At 44.3% G+C, this 25,613-nt stretch overlaps 1 protein-coding gene across 3 annotated transcripts in view; it reads right to left on the reverse strand.

Annotated features, from left to right (window-relative positions):
* Positions 1-274: 274 nt before the first annotated feature.
* The window catches only part of LOC137521963 (microtubule-associated protein futsch-like), a 286,151-nt gene continuing 260,812 nt past the window's right edge, over positions 275-25,613 (reverse strand). For all 3 annotated transcript variants that reach the window (XM_068241930.1, XM_068241928.1, XM_068241929.1), the window contains 2 exons: positions 23,113-23,329; positions 275-3,091 (listed from right to left, as the gene is read on the reverse strand). In XM_068241930.1, coding sequence (XP_068098031.1) covers positions 2,794-3,091; positions 23,113-23,329 — 515 coding nt within the window. In that variant the 3' untranslated portion in view covers positions 275-2,793. The remainder of the gene's footprint in view (positions 3,092-23,112; positions 23,330-25,613) is intronic.

A 25,613-nucleotide genomic window follows, 5' to 3' on the forward strand; every position in this document is an offset into this window, starting at 1 on the left:
TATTTAAAATTATTTTCCAGCACTCTGCAATTGAAAAAGTACCAAAATAAGTTAAAAGTTCTATTAAAATTATTATGAGTATTTTTTTTTTTTTTTTTGCTTGCTGGTGCTTGATAAGGCATTTTATTTACACATAGTGAAAATATGACCTAGAACACTCAGGTGAAAAAAGTGAATTGCATACGACCCAATATTACGTGTGCACAAAAGCAAATATGGTGACTGTATGGGTAATAAAAAGTAGGAAACACATTTTATTGAATGTTATGTCAGTGTTTCAGACCACTTTAATATATGACAAACTATATCAAAAGTACAGTATATAAAAATACAAAACATCTTAAGACTAATCTTGCTGCACATCTAAAACATTTACTTCGGCATATAGCTTTTGAAATGGTATACAAAACATAAATATGTTAGTTCATACAGTATAGCGCAAGGGAGACACAAAGTGGCCAGAAATGTTTTTCAAGAACAAACAATTCAGACGTTCTCAATAAAAACACCATCAGCTAGACCCTACCCCTTCCTCCTCCAACCTTCTTGTTTAGTCCCATGACATCATTTATGAATTCTTTATAGTTGCATATTCATTAATCAGAAGCCAATCTTTTATACCACAGGTTGGTGATGATATCCCGATACTGAACCTAAATGATTTTTGTCTCATGTGGTTTGTTGTGGTGTTTATGGCAGCATGTCAACATTGCAGAGAAATCTCCGCACTTCTGGTTCACAGTAACCCTGCCACTAGGACAATACGTTTGGCCAAAATCCTGCTGTACGTTTTAAGCAGCCTCTCAATAGCTCAATTCTTATTGTCCCATTACATCAAATGCTAGTTTTTGGGCAGGGCCAGGGTCATCCAACCGAGTGACACCTGAAACACAACGATCCTCTTCTCCTTCAGGTGTCACTCGTGTAGTCTGGATCTCTCCACTGATGTCACATTATATTGTGCATCACAAATTCACAATGTTGAGAAGAGCTAGTGAAAATTGTTTTCTCACTGCTTACCAATTAATTCAGACCTCCACCAGTGAACAGGAAGATGACAGAGACTCTGGACAAGGATGAAAGTGTGGTGCACCCTTCTATCCATTGAATTAGTTCATAAGACAAAGGGCAAGATGTAAAGTGCTGTGGGCAAATGATGATTGTGCTCCTGTGCTGTACATAAAAATACTTCATCTGAACTTACAAACCTCTCAGTAGTTTCAGTTGTGCAGTATAAAGGTAAACCAAGCCACCAATCCTCTCCAAGTTCAAGAGAAGAAAATAATGTAAGCTTGGTTCCCGAAGATACAACACAGTAACTGCCACACAGCACCTTCCACCATCCACGGTGGCTGTGTTGGGATACACACCAAGCAAAATGAAGATGTGGTTACTGGATAAATATCTGATGGCACAGTGTTGTGCCCCAATTCACCACAACTGCAAAAAAGTCCCCAACCCTTGACTGTGCCAGATAGCAAAATGGACCTGATTCAAATGATATGTCCAGCCAAAGACACCATGGTGCCTGCAGACCTGACCAAGGCACATCCACACTTTCCTTTTATTAAGAAAAAATAATAGAAATTCCTTATGTCCACTGAACAGTGTGGAGATGCTCTTTGTCAATATGGTAGAGGTGCAGGAACTACAGCAGCAGGAACTCATTACAGAAGGACCAACCAAGCCCTGTGTGAGTATCTCTTTACAGCAAAGGCCTCAGCAACCAACCTGTATATGAGCAGCTCCCTTCATGGAACATGTCTGTACTTATAGCCAGATAAGGGCCAAAAAGTAATCCTTGAAAGTCAATTTCCCTAAACTGGCTTTAAGGTTGGCTGCTATGGGCTACCACACTTTGTTGTTCATGATTGTACCTTGCACCACATTATTGAAAGCCGCCACTAGGTAGACAGTATTTGGGTTCAGTAAACAGGACACATATCAGAGTAAAGAAGCCCACCAATAATACAATCTGATACAATCTTGATTTTATAATCTTACCAAATCTATGTACTGTATTTGAGATGTAGAAGACTGTATCATTGATGGGCAACTTTGAGCAGAAAAAAAACTGGATAGATAAAACATCTACAGAATAAATTGGTCTGGATTTGCAAGAACATCTGACTCATTCATAATGTACATTGCTTCATAAAATGTAATACAAAGTTACTCGTATGCTTTTGCAGAATGCATAAAAACCTAACCACAGAAGTCTGTACACACAAGACCTCAATATGGTATCACTGACATACTGCAAATGACACAGTGCGTGCGTATCGGTTACAGCAATCCTGTCATGTCTCAAAACTTTTCCAAACCAAGAATACTGAAAAAGTAACAGCCATGCATGGCCCTGAGACATTGTCGCTGGACCAAGTAATGGACTATCAGAGTCTCTCCACTCTTCCATCAAAGTAGTTCTTCCTGGTGCAAACTCCTAAGACTGGTGTGCAGGAGAGGGAGTCTTCCAGGATCCAAAGTTTGCTGGTAGACGTCCCAGAATTGGGGGCATAGAAGTGAGTGCAGTGGTAATTATTTGAGCCTGGAGTATGAGGTAAGTGATCTCTCCCAATGTAGGACACCCCCTTTCCATGGCACACTTAACACTGGTTTTCCACCCCTGACTTGACAGAATATGTATCTCACAGCCAGGGGTTGAGAGCCTGGTGAGCTCACAGAATTTTTTTTTCCAGAAACAAAACGTATGCACAGTGCTTGTCAGTTGATTAACAATATATTTACTGAAAGTAAAAGTCAGGGTATTTGTTGAAGTTATTACAGATGCAGTTATTCCACATCATCTTCTCCAGCAAAACTGTTACTTTCCCCATGCGATTCTTGTAGCTGATGTATATTTTTTTCTCCAGTAGAACTGTTACTTTCCCCACGCAATTCTTGTAGTTGATCTAAGTTTTCTTCTCCGGCAGAACTGTTAATTTCCCCATGCAATACTTGCAGTAGTCCTACATTTTCTGATCCTGCAGAACTGTTTATTCCTCTACGCGGATCATGTATTTGTTCTGTATTCTGGTTTCCAGTAGTGCTGTTTATTTCCCCACGTGACTCAGTGCTTGTGCTCCTAAATCTGTATGACACAGAAATATGTATATTTCACAATACGGAAAAAACAGAAGGATTTTTCACAATAAAGAATAAACTGATGTTCACTTGCATTTAACCACTTCCCGACCGCCTAACGCACAGAGGCGGACGGGAAGTGGACCCCGCAAGGACCAGCTCACCCACAGAGGCGGCGGTCCTTGTAGGGGCATGGGCGGAGCGATCGCGTCATCCGTGACGTGATCCTCCGCCGGCGCCTGACTCCGCTCACCTGCCGCAACATCCCGCCGGCCATACGGAAGTGCCAGCGGGATGTTAACCCCACGATCGCCGCATACAAAGTGTATAATACACTTTGTAATGTTTACAAAGTGTTTTATACAGGCTGCCTCCTGCCCTGGTGGTCCCAATGTCCGAGGGACCACCAGGGCAGGCTGCAGCCACCCTAGTCTGCACCCAAGCACACTGATCTCCCCCCCCCTGCCCCCTGATCGCCCACAGCACCCCTCAGACCCCCCCTGCCCACCCCCCAGACCCCTGTTTACACCCAATCACCCCCCTAATCACCCATCAATCACTCCCTGTCACTATCTGTCAACGCTATTTTTTTTTAACCTTAAACTGCCCCCTGGGGACTCCTGATCACCCCCCACCCCTCAGATTCTCCCCAGACCCCCCCCAGACCCCCCCCCCCCTGTGTACTGTATACCTCTATCCCCCTGATCACCTGTCAATCACCTGTCAATCACCCTTCAATCACCCCCTGTCACTGCCACCCATCAATCAGACCCTAACCTGCCCCTTGCGGGCAATCTGATCACCCACCCACACCAATAGATCGCCCGCAGATCCGACGTCAGATCACCTCCCAAGTGCAGTGTTTACATCTGTTCTCTACCCTAAACAAGCACTAATTACCCATCAATCACCCATCAATCACCCCCTATCACCACCTGTCACTGTTACCCATCAGATCAGACCCTAATCTGCCCCTTGCAGGCACCCAATCACCCGCCTACATGCTCAGATTGCCCTCAGACCCCCCCCTTATCAATTCGCCAGTGCATTAGTTACATCTGTTCTTCCCTGTAATAACCCACTGATCACCTGTCAATCACCCATCAATCACCCCCTGTCACTGCCACCCATCAATCACCCCCTGGCACTGCCACCCATCAATCACCCCCTGTCACTGCCACCCATCAATCAGCCCCTAACCTGCCCCTTGCGGGCAATCTGATCACCCACCCACACCAATAGATCGCCCGCAGATCCGACATCAGATCACCTCCCAAGTGCAGTGTTTACATCTGTTCTCTACCCTAAACACCCACTAATTACCCATCAAATCACCCATCAATCACCCCCTATCACCACCTGTCACTGTTTCCCATCAGATCAGACCCTAATCTGCCCCTTGCGGGCACCCAATCACCAGCCTACACGCTCAGATTGCCCTCAGACCCCCCCTTATCAATTTGCCAGTGCATTAGTTACATCTGTTCTTCCCTGTAATAACCCACTGATCACCTGTCAATCACCCATCAATCACCCCCTGTCACTGCCACCCATCAATCACCCCCTGGCACTGCCACCCATCAATCAGCCCCTAACCTGCCCCTTGCGGGCAATCTGATCACCCACCCACACCAATAGATCGCCCGCAGATCCGATGTCAGATCACCTCCCAAGTGCAGTGTTTACATCTGTTCTTTACCCTAAACACCCACTAATTACCCATCAATCACCCCCTATCACCACCTGTCACTGTTACCCATCAGATCAGACCCTAATGTGCCCCTTGCGGGCACCCAATCACCCGCCTACACGCTCAGATTGCCCTCAGACCCCCCCTTATCAATTTGCCAGTGCATTAGTTACATCTGTTCTTCCCTGTAATAACCCACTGATCACCTGTCAATCACCTGTCAATCACCCATCAATCACCCCCTGTCACTGCCACCCATCAATCACCCCCTGGCACTGCCACCCATCAATCACCCCCTGTCACTGCCACCCATCAATCAGCCCCTAACCTGCCCCTTGCGGGCAATCTGATCACCCACCCACACCAATAGATTGCCCGCAGATCCGACATCAGATCACCTCCCAAGTGCAGTGTTTACATCTGTTCTCTACCCTAAACACCCACTAATTACCCATCAAATCACCCATCAATCACCCCCTATCACCACCTGTCACTGTTACCCATCAGATCAGACCCTAATCTGCCCCTTGCGGGCACCCAATCACCCGCCTACACGCTCAGATTGCCCTCAGACCCCCCCTTATCAATTCGCCAGTGCATTAGTTACATCTGTTCTTCCCTGTAATAACCCACTGATCACCTGTCAATCACCTGTCAATCACCCATCAATCACCCCCTGTCACTGCCACCCATCAATCACCCCCTGGCACTGCCACCCATCAATCACCCCCTGTCACTGCCACCCATCAATCAGCCCCTAACCTGCCCCTTGCAGGCAATCTGATCACCCACCCACACCAATAGATCGCCCGCAGATCCGACGTCAGATCACCTCCCAAGTGCATTGTTTACATCTGTTCTCTCCTCCAAACACCCACTAATTACCCATCAATCACCCCCTGTCACTTCTATCCATCAGATTAGACCCCTATCTGCCCCTAGGGCACTCAATCACCCACCCACACCCTCAGAACGCCCTCAGACCCCAGCCCTGATCACCTCGCCAGTGCATTGCTTGCATCTATTCCCCCCTCTAATCACACCTTGAGACACCCATCAATCACCTCCTGTCACCCCCTAGCACACCTACCCATCAGATCAGGCCCTAATTTGCCCCGTGTGGGCTCCTGATCACTCGGCCAAACCCTCAGATCCCCCTCAGACCCCCTTCCGATCACCTCCCCAGTGCATTGATTGCATCTATTTTCCCCTCTAACCACCCCCTAAAACACCCATCAATCACCTCCTGTCACCCCCCTAGCACTCCTATCCATCAGATCAGGCCCAATACAACCTGTCATCTAAAAGGCCATCCTGCTTATGACCGGTTGCACAAAATTCGCCCCCTCATAGACCACCTGTCATCAAAATTTGCAGATGCTTGTACCCCTGAACAGTCATTTTGAGACATTTGGTTTCCAGACTACTCACGGTTTTGGGCCCGTAAAATGCCAGGGCGGTATAGGAACCCCACAAGTGACCCCATTTTAGAAAAAAGACACCCCAAGGTATTCTGTTAGGTGTATGACGAGTTCATAGAAGATTTTATTTTTTGTCAAAAGTTAGCGGAAATTGATTTTTATTGTTTTTTTTTTTCACAAAGTGTCATTTTTCACTAACTTGTGACAAAAAATAAAATCTTCTATGAACTCACCATACACTTAACAGAATACCTTGGGGTGTCTTCTTTCTAAAATGGGGTCACTTGTGGGGTTCCTATACTGCCCTGGCATTTTAGGGGCCCTAAACCGTGAGGAGTAGTCTAGAAAACAAATGCCTCAAAATGACCTGTGAATAGGATGTTGGGCCCCTTAGCGCACCTAGGCTGCAAAAAGGTGTCACACATGTGGTATCGCCGTACTCAGGAGAAGTAGTATAATGTGTTTTGGGGTGTATTTTTACACATACCCATGCTGGGTGGGAGAAATATCTCTGTAAATGGACAATTGTGTGTAAAAACAAATCAAACAATTGTCATTTACAGAGATATTTCTCCCACCCAGCATGGGTATGTGTAAAAATACACCCCAAAACACATTATACTACTTCTCCTGAGTACGGCGGTACCACATGTGTGGCACTTTTTTACACCCTAAGTGCGCAAAGGGGCCCAAAGTCCAATGAGTACCTTTAGGATTTCACAGGTCATTTTGCGACATTTGGTTTCAAGACTACTCCTCACGGTTTAGGGCCCCTAAAATGCCAGGGCAGTATAGGAACCCCACTAATGACCCCATTTTAGAAAGAAGACACCCCAAGGTATTCCGTTAGGAGTATGGTGAGTTCATAGAAGATTTTATTTTTTGTCACAAGTTAGCGGAAAATGACACTTTGTGAAAAAAAAACCCAATTAAAATCAATTTCCGCTAACTTGTGACAAAAAATAAAATCTTCTATGAACTCACCATAATTTTATTTTTTGTCACAAGTTAGAGGAAAATGACACTTTGTGAAAAAAAAACCAATTAAAATCAATTTCCGCTAACTTGTGACAAAAAATAAAATTTTCTATGAACTCACCATAATTTTATTTTTTGTCACAAGTTAGCGGAAAATGACACTTTGTGAAAAAAACCCCAATTAAAATCAATCTCCGCTAACTTGTGACAAAAAATAAAATCTTCTATGAACTCACCATACTCCTATCGGAATACCTTGGGGTGTCTTCTTTCTAAAATGGGGTCATTAGTGGGGTTCCTATACTGCCCTGGCATTTTAGGGGCCCTAAACCGTGAGGAGTAGTCTTGAAACAAAAATGACCTGTGAAATCCTAAAGGTACTCATTGGACTTTGGGCCCCTTAGCGCAGTTAGGGTGAAAAAAAGTGCCACACATGTGGTATCGCCGTACTCAGGAGAAGTAGTACAATGTGTTTTGGGGTGTATTTTTACACATACCCATGCTGGGTGGGAGAAATATCTCTGTAAATGGACAATTGTGTGTAAAAAAAAATCAAAAGATTGTCATTTACAGAGATATTTCTCCCACCTAGAATGGGTATGTGTAAAAATACACCCCAAAACACATTATACTACTTCTGCCGAGTACGGCGATACCACATGTGTGGCACTTTTTTGCACCCTAACTGTGCTAAGGGGCCCAAAGTCCAATGAGTACCTTTAGGATTTCACAGGTCATTTTGCGGAATTTGATTTCCAGACTACTCCTCACAGTTTAGGGCCCCTAAAATGCCAGGGCAGTATAGGAACCCCACAAATGACCCCATTTTAGAAAGAAGACACCCCAAGGTATTCCGTTAGGAGTATGGTGAGTTTATAGAAGATTTTATTTTTTGTCACAAGTTAGCGGAAAATGACACTTTGTGAAAAAAAAACAATTAAAATCAATTTCCGCTAACTTGTGACAAAAATAAAATCTTCTATGAACTCACCATACTCCTAATGGAATACCTTGGGGTGTCTTCTTTCTAAAATGGGGTCATTTGCGGGGTTCCTATACTGCCCTGACATTTTTGGGGCCCTAAACCGTGAGGAGTAGTCTGGAAATCAAATTCCGCAAAATGACCTGTGAAATCCTAAAGGTACTCATTGGACTTTGGGCCCCTTAGCACAGTTAGGGTGCAAAAAAGTGCCACACATGTGGTATCGCCGTACTCGGGAGAGGTAGTACAATGTGTTTTGGGGTGTATTTTTACACATACCCATGCTGGGTGGGAGAAATATCTCTGTAAATGGACAATTGTGTGTAAAAAAAAATCAAAAGATTGTCATTTACAGAGATATTTCTCCCACCTAGAATGGGTATGTGTAAAAATACACCCCAAAACACATTATACTACTTCTGCCGAGTACGGCGATACCACATGTGTGGCACTTTTTTGCAGCCTAACTGCGCTAAGGGGTCCAAAGTCCAATGAGCACCTTTAGGCTTTACAGGGGTGCTTACAATTAGGCACCCCCCAAAATGCCAGGACAGTAAACACACCCCACAAATGACCCCATTTTGGAAAGTAGACACTTCAAGGTATTCAGAGAGGGGCATGGTGAGTCCGTGGCAGATTTCATTTTTTTTTTTGTCGCAAGTTAGAAGAAATGGAAACTTTTTTTTTTTTCTTGTCACAAAGTGCCATTTTCCGCTAACTTGTGACAAAAAATAATATCTTCTATGAACTCACCATGCCTCTCAGTGAATACTTTGGGATGTCTTCTTTCCAAAATGGGGTAATTTGGGGGGTATTTATACTATCCTGGAATTCTAGCCCCTCATAAAACATGTCAGGTGGTCAAAAAAATCAGAGATGCTGGAAAATGGGAAAATTCACTTTTTGCACCATAGTTTGTAAACGCTATAACTTGTACCCAAACCAATAAATATAGGCTGAATGGGTTTTTTTTTTTAATCAAAAACATGTTTGTCCACATTTTTCGCGCTGCATGTATACAGAAATTTTACTTTATTTGAAAAATGTCAGCACAGAAAGTTAAAAAAATCCTTTTTTTGACAAAATTCATGTCTTTTTTGATGAATATAATAAAAAGTAAAAATCGCAGCAGCAATCAAATAGCATCAAAAGAAAGCTTTATTAGTGACAAGAAAAGGAGCCAAAATTCATTTAGGTGGTAGGTTGTATGAGCGAGCAATAAACCGTGAAAGCTGCAGTGGTCTGAATGGAAAAAAAGTGCCTGGTCCTTAAGGGGGGTAAAGCCCACGGTCCTCAAGTGGTTAATAGGATATTTTAAATGGAATATACATTTTTTTTTTCTTCAAAGAAACAGTTTTTGAAAAATAAAAAGGAAACACAGGGTTCTACCAACTGTAATATCTTTATCTCCTCCTCGGCGACTATAGTCACCCTTTTGTCCAGGGACGGATTTAGGCCAAGGATACCTAGGCCATGGCCTAGGGCACCACAGGAGGGCACCAAAACAGCAGGCTAAACTTGCAAGCTTGCAAATGCTGCAGTGCAGGGAGATGAGGCGAGTGCCTGACTGCGGTACTCTGCTGCCAGCCACCTGTGCAGCAGCCACCTTGCTCTCTGTGCACGTTTGCATTGTGGCCGGCGGCTATGGATGGAAAGGAAGAGGAAGCTTCTGCACTGGAGACGAGCAGAGAAATGAGTGACACTGATGGCTGCTGCAGTGTGAAGGTGAGCTGGCTACCTATACTGAAAGGTGGGGGGTGGGAAAAGGAGGGATTAAGGGAGTCATCTGGCTACTTATACTGGAGGGAAAGGGGGAGGAGTTATCAGGCTACCTATACTAGAGGAATGCGGAGAGGGGTCATCTCGCTACCTATACTGAAGGGGGGATGCTGGTGACAGTAGCCTAGGGCGGTAAAGAGTACAAATCTGGACGTGCTTTTGTCCAATGAGAATGCAAGGGGACAGTGATTGCACTGACCTGATCAGCAGAAGCCACAACTTCATGCTGACATGGCTGTCATTGACAAATAAAAAACCATGGTTCAAGAATGATTTAGGTCAATTGTGGTTTATTAACCCCAGGCCTCTACTTCTGGAGAGGCCACAAAGGCCTGGGCCTTGAGTGGCTGCTGTCCGAAGCGGGTGGCTGGATGTGGAATTGGGGTTGCTATTTTGGGAGAGAATGCTGCAAATGGAGGGCAGTAGTTGGAAGAGAAGAGCTACTGCCAGGGGCGTAACTAGGTCCCACCACTCAGGGCCATTTTGGGTAGTTGGAGGGGTCGCAGCATGAGGGGAAAGCCATGCTGCACATCGGCGGGGAGGGGGGACGGTCCCCCCTCCCTCACCTCGGGCTCTCCCCTCGGCGCTCCCCTCCAGCATCAATAAGCGTATGTGTCTAGGAGGCGGGCAGCAGCAGATACATACCTTCCTTGTGTTCCAGCGCAGATGTTTCTCGCTCTAGTGTCTGACGCTACTTCCTGTTTATACAGAGAAGCGCAGAGGGAAGAGCCCGAGGTGAGGGAGGGGGGGACAATCCCCCCTCCCTGCCGATGTGCAGCATGGCTTTCCCCTCATGCTGCGACCCCTCCAACCCCCCAAAACGGCCCTGAGCGCCCCCCCCGCGGATGTAGGGGCTGCAGGCCCTAATGTTACGCCAGTGGCTACTGCCCAAAGAAGCTGTACATGAAAGAGAGGGGGTGCTGAACAGTAATGTTACACATGTAAGAATGGGCTGCACCTGGAATGGGTGGGTGGCTGCATATGAAAGGAGAGCCAATAAAAGTTTGGCATAGGGATGAGAAAGTGTAAATCTGGCCTTCAATGCCTAATCTTCCATGTGTAACCATTCTGTATTTAACTACTTTGACCTCCTGGACGTACTAGCTATGCCCAGGAGGCCATGTGCGCGTCCGCGCGCTCCCGCAGCCGATCACGCGCGTGCATGCGCACTCCCGGCCGCGGATCGTTAGTCCACGAATCAGTGAATCGGGCTATGGTGCCCGATCACTGATTCCTCTCCCCCACAGAAAAAGCTCTCTCGGAAGCTCCGCTTTTTCTGGCTGTTGCATCCCCCATGCGTCCCTCTAAGCGTTTGTTACGCTTAGAGTGACGTAATGTAAACAAACTCATGGCCTAAAAAGTAAAACTACAACTAAAAGTAAAAAAAATAAAACTTAACACACATTTACATTATAAAAGTAATGTTTACATCCCACCCTCCCAAAAAAATACCCAAATAAAATGTTTAATATAAAAAACAAAACAAAACATTACAATAGTAAAAAAAAAACATGTAAATATTTACCTAAGAGTCTAAACTTTTTAAATATCAATGTAAAGATGAAATATTTCTATGTTTTTTTTTATTCTAAACTTGTAAATAGTGATAGATGCAAAACGGAAAAAATGCACCTTTATTTCCAAATAAAATATTGTCGCCAGACATTGTTATAGGGACATAATTTTAACGGTGTAATAACCGGGACATATGGGCAAATACAATATGTGAGTTTTAATTATGGAGGCATGTATTATTTTAAAACTATAATGGCTGAAAACTGAGAAATAATTATTTTTTTCCGTTTTTTTCTTATTCTTCCTGTTAAAATGCATTTACAGTAAAGTGGCTCTTAGCAAAATGTACCCCCCCAAAGAAAGCCTAATTGGTGGTGGAAGAAAACAAGATATAGATCAGTTCATTGTGATAAGTAGTGATAAAGTTATAGGCTAATGAATGGGAGGTGAACATTGCTCAGATGCATAAAGTGAAAACGACTGAAGGCTGAAGTGGTTAATGTGCAGCAACACCCCTTTTCCATACTTTATTAGCGCTCATGAGTGTCACAACTCTTCATACACTTGTGCCCTACCCTCCACATGAACAACTGCGACATTATCTTATTTCAACTGCAGCCCCTCCTCCCCACACCAAATGCAGTACCCTTTCTAATTATATGCAGTCCCCCCCACAACAACTTTTCTCTCATTTATATTCAACCTTCCAAGTACCACAGCATCCTGCAGCATCTATAGTAGGGAGCAGAAAAATTATGCAAATTGTTTTTAATACGGAAACAACAAATTCACATAGGGCGAGACTTTCACAAATTTGCAGCGTGAATTCTTTATGAGACAAAGTTGAATATTTCCCATTTTATACCCCACAGGGTCCTCTTCCCACAGTTTAGTTTTAAGCAGACACTTTTTCGCCAGCCCATGAGAAAACAGATTTGCATTTCTTGTTCAGGGAGCCAAGCATTTTTTGTGAAAATGTTGCTCCTCCCTAATCTGTAGTTCACTGTGAAGGAGATGAGGATCTATGAATAGTATAGTAGAAACTATTTTTTACCTTTTTTAATGCTAGTCAACACTTGCCATGCTGTCTGTTTTATGTTGTTTTAAACGATTAGTTCTGCTATAAATCAGCACCAGTGAGTACTTAACAACACATTTACATATTTGCATGCAACAGCTTTTTCTTATTCGGTATTCTTTTTTCCACTACAAAAGGGTGGGGCTGCTGTGAACAGTACATTTGCTTCAAAACAACTCCAACTGAGCTCGACCTATTTAAAGCGGACCCAAACCAAACATTTTTTGAATTCAAAATATTTAGCTGCAGCACTCTGACACATACAAAGATAAATAAACACTCCTTCAAGGCTTTTATATTTAATATTTATATATTTATATTAAAGTGCATGCTTTTCACCCTTCTCTTTCCATAACTAGGGTTATACAGGTGGCAGCCATTAGCAATTCCTCCATTGCCGGACACCATTTACTCCACCAGTTTGCCGGATTCTGTCCCGGGAATATGAAAGGAAGGGAGGGGTTCCTCCAATAAATGTAAAATATTTTATATTTGTCATCATGCAGCTGAAAAAAGGCTGCTATTTATTATTATAATTTAGAAAATAGATTTTATTTCTGAAATCATATCAAAAGCCATTACATAGCAACAAACCAGCACAACATCTCGGACGAGGTGACCTTTGTAATGTGCTTGTTCTTCTAGTTTAACACAGACATCACATATTCACACCCACACATTCAAATTAGGAGGGCAGGCTCAAAACTTACAATGCAATTAACATTTTCATTAATAAAAAGCAACAAAATCCTAAGAACCATCTTATGCTTAATCCATATTTAAAGAAAACCTGTACTGAAAATTAAAAGTCAAAATAAGCATACGCAAGTCATACTTACCTTCCATGTAGTCTACTCCTCAGTCTCTTTCTCCTGTCCCGCGTCCTGTTTGGTCACTGTGATCAAGGGAATTTTCCGTCCTCCATTTTGAAAATAGCCATTACCCATAACAGCTTTCTGGTCAGCACACAGTTAAACTGTAACATCGCCCACTTGAGCCACAGGGAAACATGGACATTACCTGGTACATCAGTTTTCCTCTCAGCTATAACTGACAGCAACTGATATTTTACTGACAGCAACTGATATATTTCAGATCTGACAAAATATTGTCAGAACTGGAAGGGATCATTGTCAGAAGAAAATGGTGAGCTTCTGAGAGGAACTGATGGCAAGGTAACTATACAATGTTTATTTGAAGTTACCTCATGTGTTTATTTTAAATATTTTTACTCAGTACAGGTTCAGGTTCTCTTTAAGTGTCTGGCTGGCGTTGTGGTTACAAAAAATTGTTGTTAGGGTGCAGTCTTTTTATTTTTTATTTTTTCCTGCACATTTATTGGGATTTTTTATATTATTTTTAAGTTTGTTCAATCTTGTCTCATCTCGTCCCGTGTAGGCTGGCGTGAACTCTTGATGTATATGGCGCAACCATGCCAGCCGACATAGGCCTTTAATTTATTGCACCCCCTTAGAATACCAGGGGCCATATGCAATTAACTTTTTCTCCTGCGTTTTCTCCTAAGAGAAAATTTTTCAGCTTCAATTTAAATTAACTTTTAAGCATTTTGCAATGGAGAAAGTACCAAAAAGTAGGTTAAAAGTACTATAAAAATGATTTTGAGTATTTGTTTGCTTGCTGGTGATGTAAAAGGCGTTTTATTTACGAGTTGTGAAAATATCACCTAGGAGAAAGCATATGTGAAAAAGTGAATTGCGTATGGACCCAGGTTGCATAATCTTTGAGTGCTCTGGACATGCCAGAGCATGGATGGTGCATACTAGGTCCCTTGATTATACTATTACGCTGCTAAAAATGTAGACATAGGAAAGCCCCCATCTTAACCACTTGAGGACCACAGTCTTTTCGCCCTTTAAGGACCAGAGCCTTTTTCTCCATTAAGACCACTGCAGCTTTCACGGTTTATTGCTCGGTCATACAACCTACCACCTAAAGGAATTTTACCTCCTTTTCTTGTCACTAATACAGCTTTCTTTTGCTGCTATTTGATTGCTGCTGCGAGTTTTAGTTTTTATTATATTCATCAAAAAAGACATGAATTTTGGCAAAAAAATGACTTTTTTAACTTGCTGTGCTGACATTTTTCAAATAAAGTAAAATGTCCTATACATTTGAGCGCAAAAGTTATTCTGCTACATGTCTTTGATAAAAAAAAAAACATTGAGTGTATATTTATTGGATTGGGTAAAAGTTATAGCGTTTACAATCTATGGTGCCAAAAGTGATTTTTCCCATTTTCAAGCATCTCTGACTTTTCTGTCAGGTTTCATGAGGGGCTAGAATTCCAGGATAGTATAAATACCCCCCAAATGACCCCATTTTGGAAAGAAGACATCCCAAAGTATTCAGTGAGAGGCATAGAAGATTTTATTTTTTGTCACAAGTTAGCGGAAAATGACACTTTGTGAAAAAAAAAAAAAGTTTCCATTTCTTCTAACTTGCGACAAAAATTTTTTAAATCTGCCACGGACTCGCTATGCTCCTTTCTGAATACCTTGAAGTGTCTACTTTCCAAAATGGGGTCATTTGTGGGGTGTGTTCACTGTCCTGGCATTTTGGGGGGTGCCTAATTGTAAGCACCCCTGTAAAGCCTAAAGATGCTCATTGGACTTTGGGCCCCTTAGCGCAGTTAGGCTGCAAAAAAGTGCCACATATGTGGTATTGCCATACTCAGGAGAAGTAGTTTAATGTGTTTTGGGGTGTATTTTTACACATACCCATGCTGGGTGGGAGAAATATCTCCGTAAATGACAATTGTTTTATTTTTTTTACACACAATTGTCTATTTATAGAGATATTTCTCCCACTCAGCATGGGTATGTGTAAAAATACACCACAAAACACATTATACTACTTCTCCTGAGTACGGCAATACCACATGTGTGGCACTTTTTTGCACCCTAACTGCGCTAAAGGGCCCAAAGTTCAATGAGTACCTTTAGGATTTCACAATTCATTTTGAGAAATTTCGTTTCAAGACTACTCCTCACTATTTAGGGCCCATAAAATGCCAGGACAGTATAGGAACCCCACAAATTACCCCATTTTAGAAAGAAGACACCCCAAGGTATTCCGTCAGGAGGATGGTGAGTTCATAGAAGATTTTTTTTTTGTCACAAGTTAGCGGAAATTGATTTTAATTGTTTTTTTTTCACAAAGTGTCATTTTCCGCTAACTTGTGACAAAAAATAAAATCTTCTATGAACTCACCATACTCCTAACGGAATACCTTGGGGTGTCTTCTTTCTAAAATGGGGTCATTTGTGGGGTTCCTATACTGCCCTGGCATTTTAGGGGCCCTAAACCGTGAGGATTAGTCTTGAAACCAAATGTCGCAAAATGACCTGTGAAATCCTAAAGGTACTCATTGGACTTTGGGCCCCTTAGCGCACTTAGGGTGCAAAAAAGTGCCACACATGTGGTACCGCCGTACTCAGGAGAAGTAGTATAATGTGTTTTGGGGTGTATTTTTACACATACCCATGCTGGGTGGGAGAAATATCTCTGTAAATGACAATTGTTTGATTTTTTTTACACACAATTGTCCATTTACAGAGAGATTTCTCCCACCCAGCATGGGTATGTGTAAAAATACACCCCAAAACACAATATACTACTTCTTCTGAGTACGTAGATACCACATGTGTGACACTTTTTTGCAACCTAGGTGCGCTAAGGGGCCTAACGTCCTATTCACAGGTCATTTTGAGGCATTTGGATTCTAGACTACTGCTCACGGTTTAGGGCCCCTAAAATGCCAGGGCAGTATAGGAACCCCACAAGTGACCCCATTTTAGAAAGAAGACACCCCAAGGTATTCTTTTAGGAGTATGGTGAGTTCATAGAAGATTTTTTTTTTGTCACAAGTTAGCGGAAAATGACACTTTGTGAAAAAAAAAACAATACATATCAATTTCCGCTAACTTGTGACAAAAAATAAAATCTTCTATGAACTCATCATACACCTAACAGAATACCTTGGGGTGTCTTCTTTCTAAAATGGGGTCACTTGTGGGGTTCCTATACTGCCCTGGCATTTTAGGGGCCCTAAACCGTGAGGAGTAGTCTTGAACCCAAATGTCTCAAAATGACCTGTGAAATCCTAAAGGTACTCACTGGACTTTGGGCCCCTTAGCACAGTTAGGCTGCAAAAAAGTGTCACACATGTGGTATCGCCGTACTCAGAAGAAGTAGTATAATGTGTTTTGTGGTGTATTTTTACATATAACCATGCTGGGTGGGAGAAATAACTCTGTAAATGACACATTTTTGATTTTTTTACACACAATTGTCCATTTACAGAGAGATTTCTCCCACCCAGCATGGGTATGTGTAAAAATACACCACAAAACACATTATACTACTTCTCCTGAGTATGGCGATACCACATGTGTGACACTTTTTTGCAGCCTAGGTGCGCTAAGGGGCCCAACGTCCTATTCACAGGTCATTTTGAGGCATTTGTTTTCTAGACTACTCCTCACGGTTTAGGGCCCCTAAAATGCCAGGGCAGTATAGGAACCCCACAAGTGACCCCATTTTAGAAAGAAGACACCCCAAGGTATTCTGTTAGTGGTATGGTGAGTTCATAGAAGATTTTATTTTTTGTCACAAGTTAGTGAAAAATGACACTTTGTGAAAAAAACAATAAAAATCCAATTTCCGCTAACTTTTGACAAAAAATAAAATCTTCTATGAACTCATCATACACCTAACAGAATACCTTGGGGTGTCTTCTTTCTAAAATGGGGTCACTTGTGGGGTTCCTATACTGCCCTGGCATTTTACGGGCCCAAAACTGTGAGTAGTCTGGAAACCAAATTTCTCAAAATGACTGTTCAGGGGTATAAGCATCTGCAAATTTTGATGACAGGTGGTCTATGAGGGGGCAAATTTTGTGGAACCGGTCATAAGCAGGGTGGCCTCTTAGATGACAGGATGTTTTGGGCCTGATCTGATGGATAGGAGTGCTAGGGGGGTGACAGGAGGTGATTGATGGGTGTCTCAGGGGGCGGTTAGAGGGGAAAATAGATGCAATCAATGCACTGGGGAGGTGATCGGAAGGGGGTCTGAGGGGGATCTGAGGGTTTGGCCGAGTGATCAGGAGCCCACACGGGGCAAATTAGGGCCTGATCTGATGGGTAGGTGTGCTAGGGGGTGACAGGAGGTGATTGATGGGTGTCTCAAGGTGTGATTAGAGGGGGGAAATAGATGCAAGCAATGCACTAGCGAGGTGATCAGGGCTGGGGTCTGAGGGCGTTCTGAGGTGTGGGCGAGTGATTGGGTGCCCGCAAGGGGCAGATTAAGGTCTAATCTGATGGGTAACAGTGACAGGTGGTGATAGGGGGTGATTGATGGGTAATTAGTGGGTGTTTAGAGGAGAGAAGAGATGTAAACACTGCACTTGGGAGGTGATCTGATGTCGGATCTGCGGGCGATCTATTGGTGTGGGTGGGTGATCAGATTGCCCGCAAGGGGCAGGTTAGGGGCTGATTGATGGGTGGCAGTGACAGGGGGTGATTGATGGGTGGCAGTGACAGGGGGTGATTGATAGGTGATTGACAGGTGATTAGTGGGTTATTACAGGGAATAACAGATGTAAATATTGCACTGGCGAATTGATAAGGGGGGGTCTGAGGGCAATCTGAGCATGTGGGCGGGTGATTGGGTGCCCGCAAGGGGCAGATTAGGGTCTAATCTGATGGGTAACAGTGACAGGTGGTGATAGGGGGTGATTGATGGGTGATTGATGGGTAATTAGTGGGTGTTTAGAGGAGAGAAGAGATGTAAACACTGCACTTGGGAGGTGATCGGATGTCGGATCTGCGGGCGATCTATTGGTGTGGGTGGGTGATCAGATTGCCCGCAAGGGGCAGGTTAGGGGCTGATTGATGGGTAGCTGTGACAGGGGGTGATTGACGGGTGATTGACAGGTGATTGACAGGTGATCAGGGGGGATATATGCATACAGTACACGGGGGGGGGGGGGGTCTGGGGGGGGGGGTCTGGGGAGAATCTGAGGGGTGGGGGGGTGATCAGGAGGGAGTAGGGGGCAGATTAGGGACTAAAAAAAAAATAGCGTTGACAGATAGTGACAGGGAGTGATTGATGGGTGATTAGGGGGGTGACTGGGTGCAAACAGTGGTCTGGGGGGTGGGCAGGGGGGGTCTGAGGGGTGCTGTGGGCAATCAGGGGGCAGGGGGGGGGGAAATCAGTGTGCTTGGGTGCAGACTAGGGTGGCTGCAGCCTGCCCTGGTGGTCCCTCGGACACTGGGACCACCAGGGCAGGAGGCAGCCAGTATAATAGGCTTTGTATACATTACAAAGCCTATTATACATACGTGCAGCGGCGATCCGGGTGCTAGTAACCCGCCGGCGCTTCCGAACGGCCGGCGGGTTACAGCGAACGGTGGGCGGAGCCAGTCCCCGGCGGCTGATCGCGTCACGAATGACGCGATCGCCGCATAGCCACTCCCGCAGCCGCCCCCGCCGATGGGCGTATTGCGGTCGTTTGGGCCCGGACTTTGCCGCCGCCCATCGGCTGGGGGCGGTCCTTAAGTGGTTAAGGGGCCTAAAAATGTCTTTACACCAATCTTAGTGGGACCTATTATATCAGTTCTCAATAAATGATCCGTCAAGGACTTACCCTTTCAGTAGACAAAGGGTGATAGCTAATTCTAGCAGTGATTCTAAGGGAACGCCCATACATGGACCAGGCGTTAAGATTTGAGAAGACGGGATTGAACGAACATAAAAATAATATAAAAAATCCAAATAAAGGTGCAGGAAAAAAAGAGAAAAACAGGGACTGCCCCCTAGCAAGACAATTTTGTGAATTTAACCACAACGCCAGCCCAATGCAATGGCAGGTGTTGGAATTTTGGTTGCTCTTTACTGATAAAAAATGTTGAGCCCACTTACCTAATTTAAAGGCTTGATAAAAAAGAGGTTGAAGAGTCAGCACCAAATGCACTGCGGGGTACAGAGATGGAAAAGGGCACCTGTTGTGGTGTGCACTCAATACATGTAGTCCAGTTGCAGCAGTAGAAAGACAAGCAAGGCACTATCCACAATGCTCACGATTATTTATTGCCCACCATCACCAGCATGAACAGAATACAGGAAACAAGTTCATAAACGCTCTACCCCCATGGTAACACATACCAGTCGGTGCAGGATCTAGAGAGCCAGTCCTTTTAGCACAAACCATGGAAGCAGGATCCGCAAACCAGACTTGGCTAAGTGAAAAAATGTCTGTTCTTTATTAAATAATGTCACATGACAAAAAGGTAGTGCAATAAAATCACAGGATCGACTAACGCGTGTCGGGCTTACAATCTGCCCTTAGTCATAGTCAAAGTGTACCTGTTAAGGAAGCGGCTTATAAAGGGCTGGAAGGGATGACTCCACCTCTCTCAGACCAACAGCCAGATCCTTAAAGGGAAACATTACATACAAACAATAAAAACAATCTTACAATTTACAAAGTGTTCACAAAATGTGTAAAAAGATAAAAGTAATGTTAAAAAGAGGTAACCACTGGATCAAAAACATAGTTACAAGAAAACACCTCAAGGAAGGCAAATGCAGAAAAGCAAAAAAGTAGTATCATGGCAGTCAGTAATCATACACTAGGTTCAAATCCCAGCGTTTGTTCAAACCATTAGGTGTGCGAGTGCCTAACCTATAAATCCAGTAGGCCTCTCGTTTCAGGAGGAGTCTCAATATTTCCCCCCCCCCCCCCCCCCCCCCTGGGAGGGAGGCTGACTCGTTCCACTCCCTGGAAACTGAATGATTTTAAATCACCTTGGTGAACTGTTTCAAAATGTTTAGAGACTGCTGACTTCTGAAAGGTATTCCAGTGTGTGCCACAATAGTGCTCAGCTATGCGAGCTCTTAGGTTGCGAGTTGTGCAACCCACATATTGGATCTTACACTGAGAACAGGGTATAACATAGATAGTGTATTTTGTATCACAATTGACATATTGTTTAATAGGAAAGCTGGTGTTGAATGAGTAGGAGGACACCATAGTTCCTCGCTTATGGCAATGGCAATACTTACAGGTTCGAAAGCCACAGGGGTATGTAATGAGGAAGGAGACCTGAAGAGACTAGGGGAGAGGATGGAGCCCAGAGTTCTAGTCTTTCTGGCAGAGAAGCGACAACCGCCATCAAAAACTTTTTTAAGTTTAGGATCTGAATACAGAACTGGAAGATGTTTCCTTACAATATTGGTAATTTTTGTAAATTCCAGACTGTATTCTGTGACAAAAGTCACTTTATCGGTCCCGTCTCCATCCCATCCCGCAGCCCCCAACAGGTCTGAGCGTGTCCTCAGACCTGTTGGGGGCTGCAGGATGGGATGGAGCCCATTTTTGTCATGTGACATTATTTAATAAAGAACAGACATTTTTTCACTTAGCCAAGTCTGGTTTGCGGATCCTTCTTCCATGGTATGAACAGAGTACAATTAGCAAAGATGTGACGGCCTAACAGCCGTTTCGCGGTAATCCGCTTCCTCAGAGACCAGTAGTCACCAGTGAATGGTGTAATTTAAAGGCGTGGGTATGTTTATGTGATGTCTATATATGGAAGCAGGAAAAATGGGCGCATATGAGAAGTGGACAAATCAGGCGCCACCATTGACTTTAATGTTAGATATCGGCTATTGGGCACAAAACTGGATGAATGGGGTGCCCGTTAAACTGTTTTGTGCCTACTGTTATTTATCGTTTTTACAATACTAAAATGACAAATATTGTTATAAAATTCATTTTCACAATTATCATTTTTGTAAATGATCGTTTTAACTTTTCAATATTTGAATATTTTACTTTTTTTTATCATTTTTACATTCGTTTTCCTGATTATAATTACGTTAATTATCGTTTTGAAAATGTGTAAAAATGAATTTTAAAACAAAGTGATCATTTAAAAGGAATGTATTTGTAAACCAATATTTTTATGCTTATTACTGGAAAATAATAAATTCGGCTGTATCCTGCGCCCTTTTTTTCATAGCGTCTCTCTCTTTAATGCACGCCTATATATATATGTCTGTGTTAAACCAGAAGACCAAGCACTTGACAAAGGTCACCGGGCCGAGACGTTGCGCTGGTTTGTTGCTATGTGACCACTTCTTATATGCCTCATTAATGAATTTAGAATTTAACCTTGAACAGGTTGTTTAGAATCGATTGTCTGTTGGGGTGTGAGGATCCCTTTCTGACCTAAAAACTCCCTGCAGAATTAAAGTGTACCTGAAGGGAAAAAAAGTGCCTCTAGGGGGTACTTACCTCGGGAGAGGGAAGCCTCTGGATCAAAAAGAGGCTTCATCCTTCCTCCTCACCAGAGGGGATCCAGCGCTAGGACCCTAGAAGATCCGCTTGTCGGGAGCCTAGTGCAGGAGCAGTATCAGCGTCCACTTGGGCTCTACTGTGCAAGTGCGAGTGATCTGCGCCTGCGTAGTCGAGAGACCCTGATTGGACTCAGCTATTCTGCCACAGCCCAATGGAAAAGCCACTGCCTGCGAGCAGCAGCTACTGTAAATAATATTGTCGTCTTTTGCTCTGGGCTGCCAGCGCTGGATTGGGCTGGCGGATGGAGACTGGGAAGCCTCATTAAGATCCAGAGGCTTCCCCCTACCAAGGTAAGTATCTGATTTTTTTCTTCATTTTTCTCACTTACAGGTTTACTTTAAGGCGTACTTGAGATGACAGGGAATAAAAGTTTTGCATATACCTGGGACTTCCTCCAGCCCCCTCTACGCCAATCGTTCCCTCGCCGCTGTCTTCCACCTACTGGATTGCTCGGTAGATGCAGCGTTAGATTCATCAGTTAGGGGCAGCAAATGACAAATATGACGAATGGGGCATCTACTGAGCAATCCAGGAGGATGGTGGCGACTGGCAAAAGAGCATTTGGTGTGGAGGGGGCTGGAGAAAGCCCCAGATATGTATAAAACGTTTATATCCTGTTGTCTCTGGTTTACTTTAAAGAGAACCCGAGGCAGTTCCTTGTGGGGCAGATGGGACACAGAGGCATGTTTTCTGCCTCATGACATGCCTCTGTGTCCCCCCACCGCCGCTTTCTCCCCCCCCACACACACACCGTCGCGCTATGGCCCCCTGAGATTAGCGACAACATTTGTCGCTATCTCGGAGGGTAAATAGAGGAGGTGTTCCTGCAGGCTTTCTAGAACTGCCATAGGGCAGCTCTCTCTCTGGCCACGACCCCTGCCTCTCCCCCGCCTCCCTGCATGCTGTGAGAGAAAATTAAATTCTCCTTCCAGCGTCATGACCCAGAGGTCACAAAAGTAAAAGTGGGCCAGTGCGGCCCACAGGGGCGGCGGAGAGCGGTGGGGATAGCGGCTACCTGATCCACACAGTCCCCTGGATCAGGTAGTGTAATCTTTTTTTATTGTATGAGCCCACCTCGGGCTCACTTTAAGCGAGGCCACCAAACCGTGTGCAAATCTTAAATAATAAATTTGCTGTCATTTTATAAAAAAATAAGATTTTAGGCGGTAAAAATATGAACAGTATATTGAATGATTAACATACCTCTGTTTGAACTTTAATAATACAAATATAATGAGCGCTAATAGTACTAAGACTGTCGTCCCAACTAGGCCATAACGAACGTGGTTACTGGTGTTCTGGCTAGATGAAGTTTCCTCAAAAGGGACGGTTGTGGATGTGGATTCTGTAGTTTTCTGAAGATCATCTTTCTTGTTGTAAGAATTGCATATTCCTACCGCTGCATATTTAAACATTGTTTCTGTAAAAGGAATTCAACATTACTGGAATGTATGATAGAATAGAGAGGGAATTATATTAACACTCACTTGTAGACATTTAAATCATTAAAAGCACACCTGAACTGTTCTCAAACCTGAAGCCTTTTACTTACATGAGGCTTTTTCCAGCTCTCCATAGTCCGTGAGGTCCCTTAGTGTCCTTTGAAGCCCTTCCATTCTCTCGCTAATGGCTCCATAATATGTGTGACCGAAATGTTAGTCGCACCAACCGCACATGCGCGGCTCCATCTGTGCACCCATCTTGTGCTCCCATCACCAGGAGCATTCTGCGCATGCGTGGTTCTCGAAAGAATGAGACCAGTGGGACCGGGAGAGGAGCAGTAGACGAGCCAGGAGGATAATGGAGGACCTTACAGCCTACGGTGGGCTGGAGGAAGCCCCAGGTAAGTACCAATTTCATTTTTAACGACTGCTCAGGGTCCCTTTAAGTCATTTTTACCTCCACCGTAGAGCAGCAGTCACGAAACCTAAATCATCAAATCACATACCTCCCAACATTTGAGCTTTATAAAGCGGGACACTTAGGCCACACCCCTGGTCACACCCGCAACCCCCTAGCCACGCCCACCTTTTTTTAAATTTTTTTTTTAAATAAATATTTTTTATTAATAAATACTAATTACTCCCGAAAGGGGAAGCGCGTGAGGGTGCCAGTGGGTGGGGAGGAGGGTGGGGGTGGCCGTGGGTGGGCACAGAGGGGAAAAAAACGATCGAGGCACCAGCCCGGGGATGCGGTATGCGGCATGGATGGCCGCTGCCATTACGTTTCTCCCTCCCTCTCTCCTAATGTGCCCCCCAGTGTCCCCCCTGCCTGCAGAGTAAAAAATGCGCAGCGGAGCGGGCTGTAAATCTTACCATTGCCTCTCCACACCAGGACCTCATCTGGCTCTTCTTGGCTTCCTGCTTCCGTTGACGTCACAGGAAGCAGGAAGCCAGAAGACCAGATGATATCCCGGTACACAGCGGAGAGGCAATGGTAAGATTTAAAGCCCGCTCCGCTGCGCATTTTTTACTCTGCAGGCAGGAGGGACACTGGGGGCACATTAGGAGGGAGAAATTTAATGGCGGCGGCCATCCATGCCGCATACCGCATCTGCGACTAGTCTCCTCTCCGTGACAAATGCACGCTGCCCAGTGACAGCGTGAGGGAGGGCTCAAAGCGAAACTGCCACGGCGAAATTGTGGCACTTGGACCCTATGAAATCAAAATAATCAGTGTACTCCTGGTATTGAAAATTGCATGTTAAAATAATCAGGAGATCCAGAGTTACTGTTCACATTTTCTTGTGAATGTTATAACTATTCATTGATGCTTAAAGGGAATCTTAACTGAGAGGGATATGGAGGTTTCCTTTTAAATAATACCAGTTGCCTGGCAGTCCTGCTGATCTCTGTGTCTGCAATAGTGGCTGAATCACACACCTGAAACAAGCATGCAGCTAATCCAGTCTGACTTCAGTCAGAGCACCTCATCTGCATGCTTGTTGAGGGGCTGTGGCTGAAAGTATTAGAGACACAGGATCAGCAGGACAGCCAGGCAACTGGTATTATTTTAAAAAGAAAAATCCATATCCTTCTCAGTTTAGGTTTTCTTTAAAAAGAGATGACATTTTGTATAGAGCTTTACAAAGAATGATAAATAGCTCACTAAAGCCATGTACAGATGCTTGTGTTGCCACCAGAAACAAAAGTGTGTGTTATTGTTTTGGGAGATAAACTATTGTTACCCACACAGAAACACTACTAGGCTCTGTGCTTCTTCTATCATATTGGGATTGATTCACAGAAACTTGGCATACAGTACGTATGGATTGGGCACAGGTGATCTGGGAGCATGGTGGGCCGAATGACGGCTCTCCCCGCAGCTGCTCAAATCCCCACCATTTCCCCTCCGAGTCGTTGCAAGGGACAGGTAATTCAGGATCTGGCAACTGCTGGAGCCCCAAATAACTGCTACGCGCCCCACGCAGCATTACACTAGTCCTATGGCTGCCAGGGGAATAACTTCAGGGCAGGGGCAAATAGCTGTAGGGCGCCCCAACTCCTACCCTTCCCTTCCTCCGATACAGGGGACTATACTTCAGACCAGGTGTTTGTGGCTACACTTGTTATGGGTGTGAAGATCATGATGACCACACTTGTTTTATGACCCTTGTGAGATGGGCTCCCAGGCCGTGAAGGGCACCAAGGGGAGGCAAGGGAAGGGGTGTGACCATGGGAGGGGTATAAATTGTAATTACACCT

The sequence above is a fragment of the Hyperolius riggenbachi genome, chromosome 6 (assembly GCF_040937935.1).
Source record: "Hyperolius riggenbachi isolate aHypRig1 chromosome 6, aHypRig1.pri, whole genome shotgun sequence".
In the NCBI taxonomy this organism is placed as follows: Eukaryota; Metazoa; Chordata; class Amphibia; order Anura; family Hyperoliidae; genus Hyperolius; species Hyperolius riggenbachi.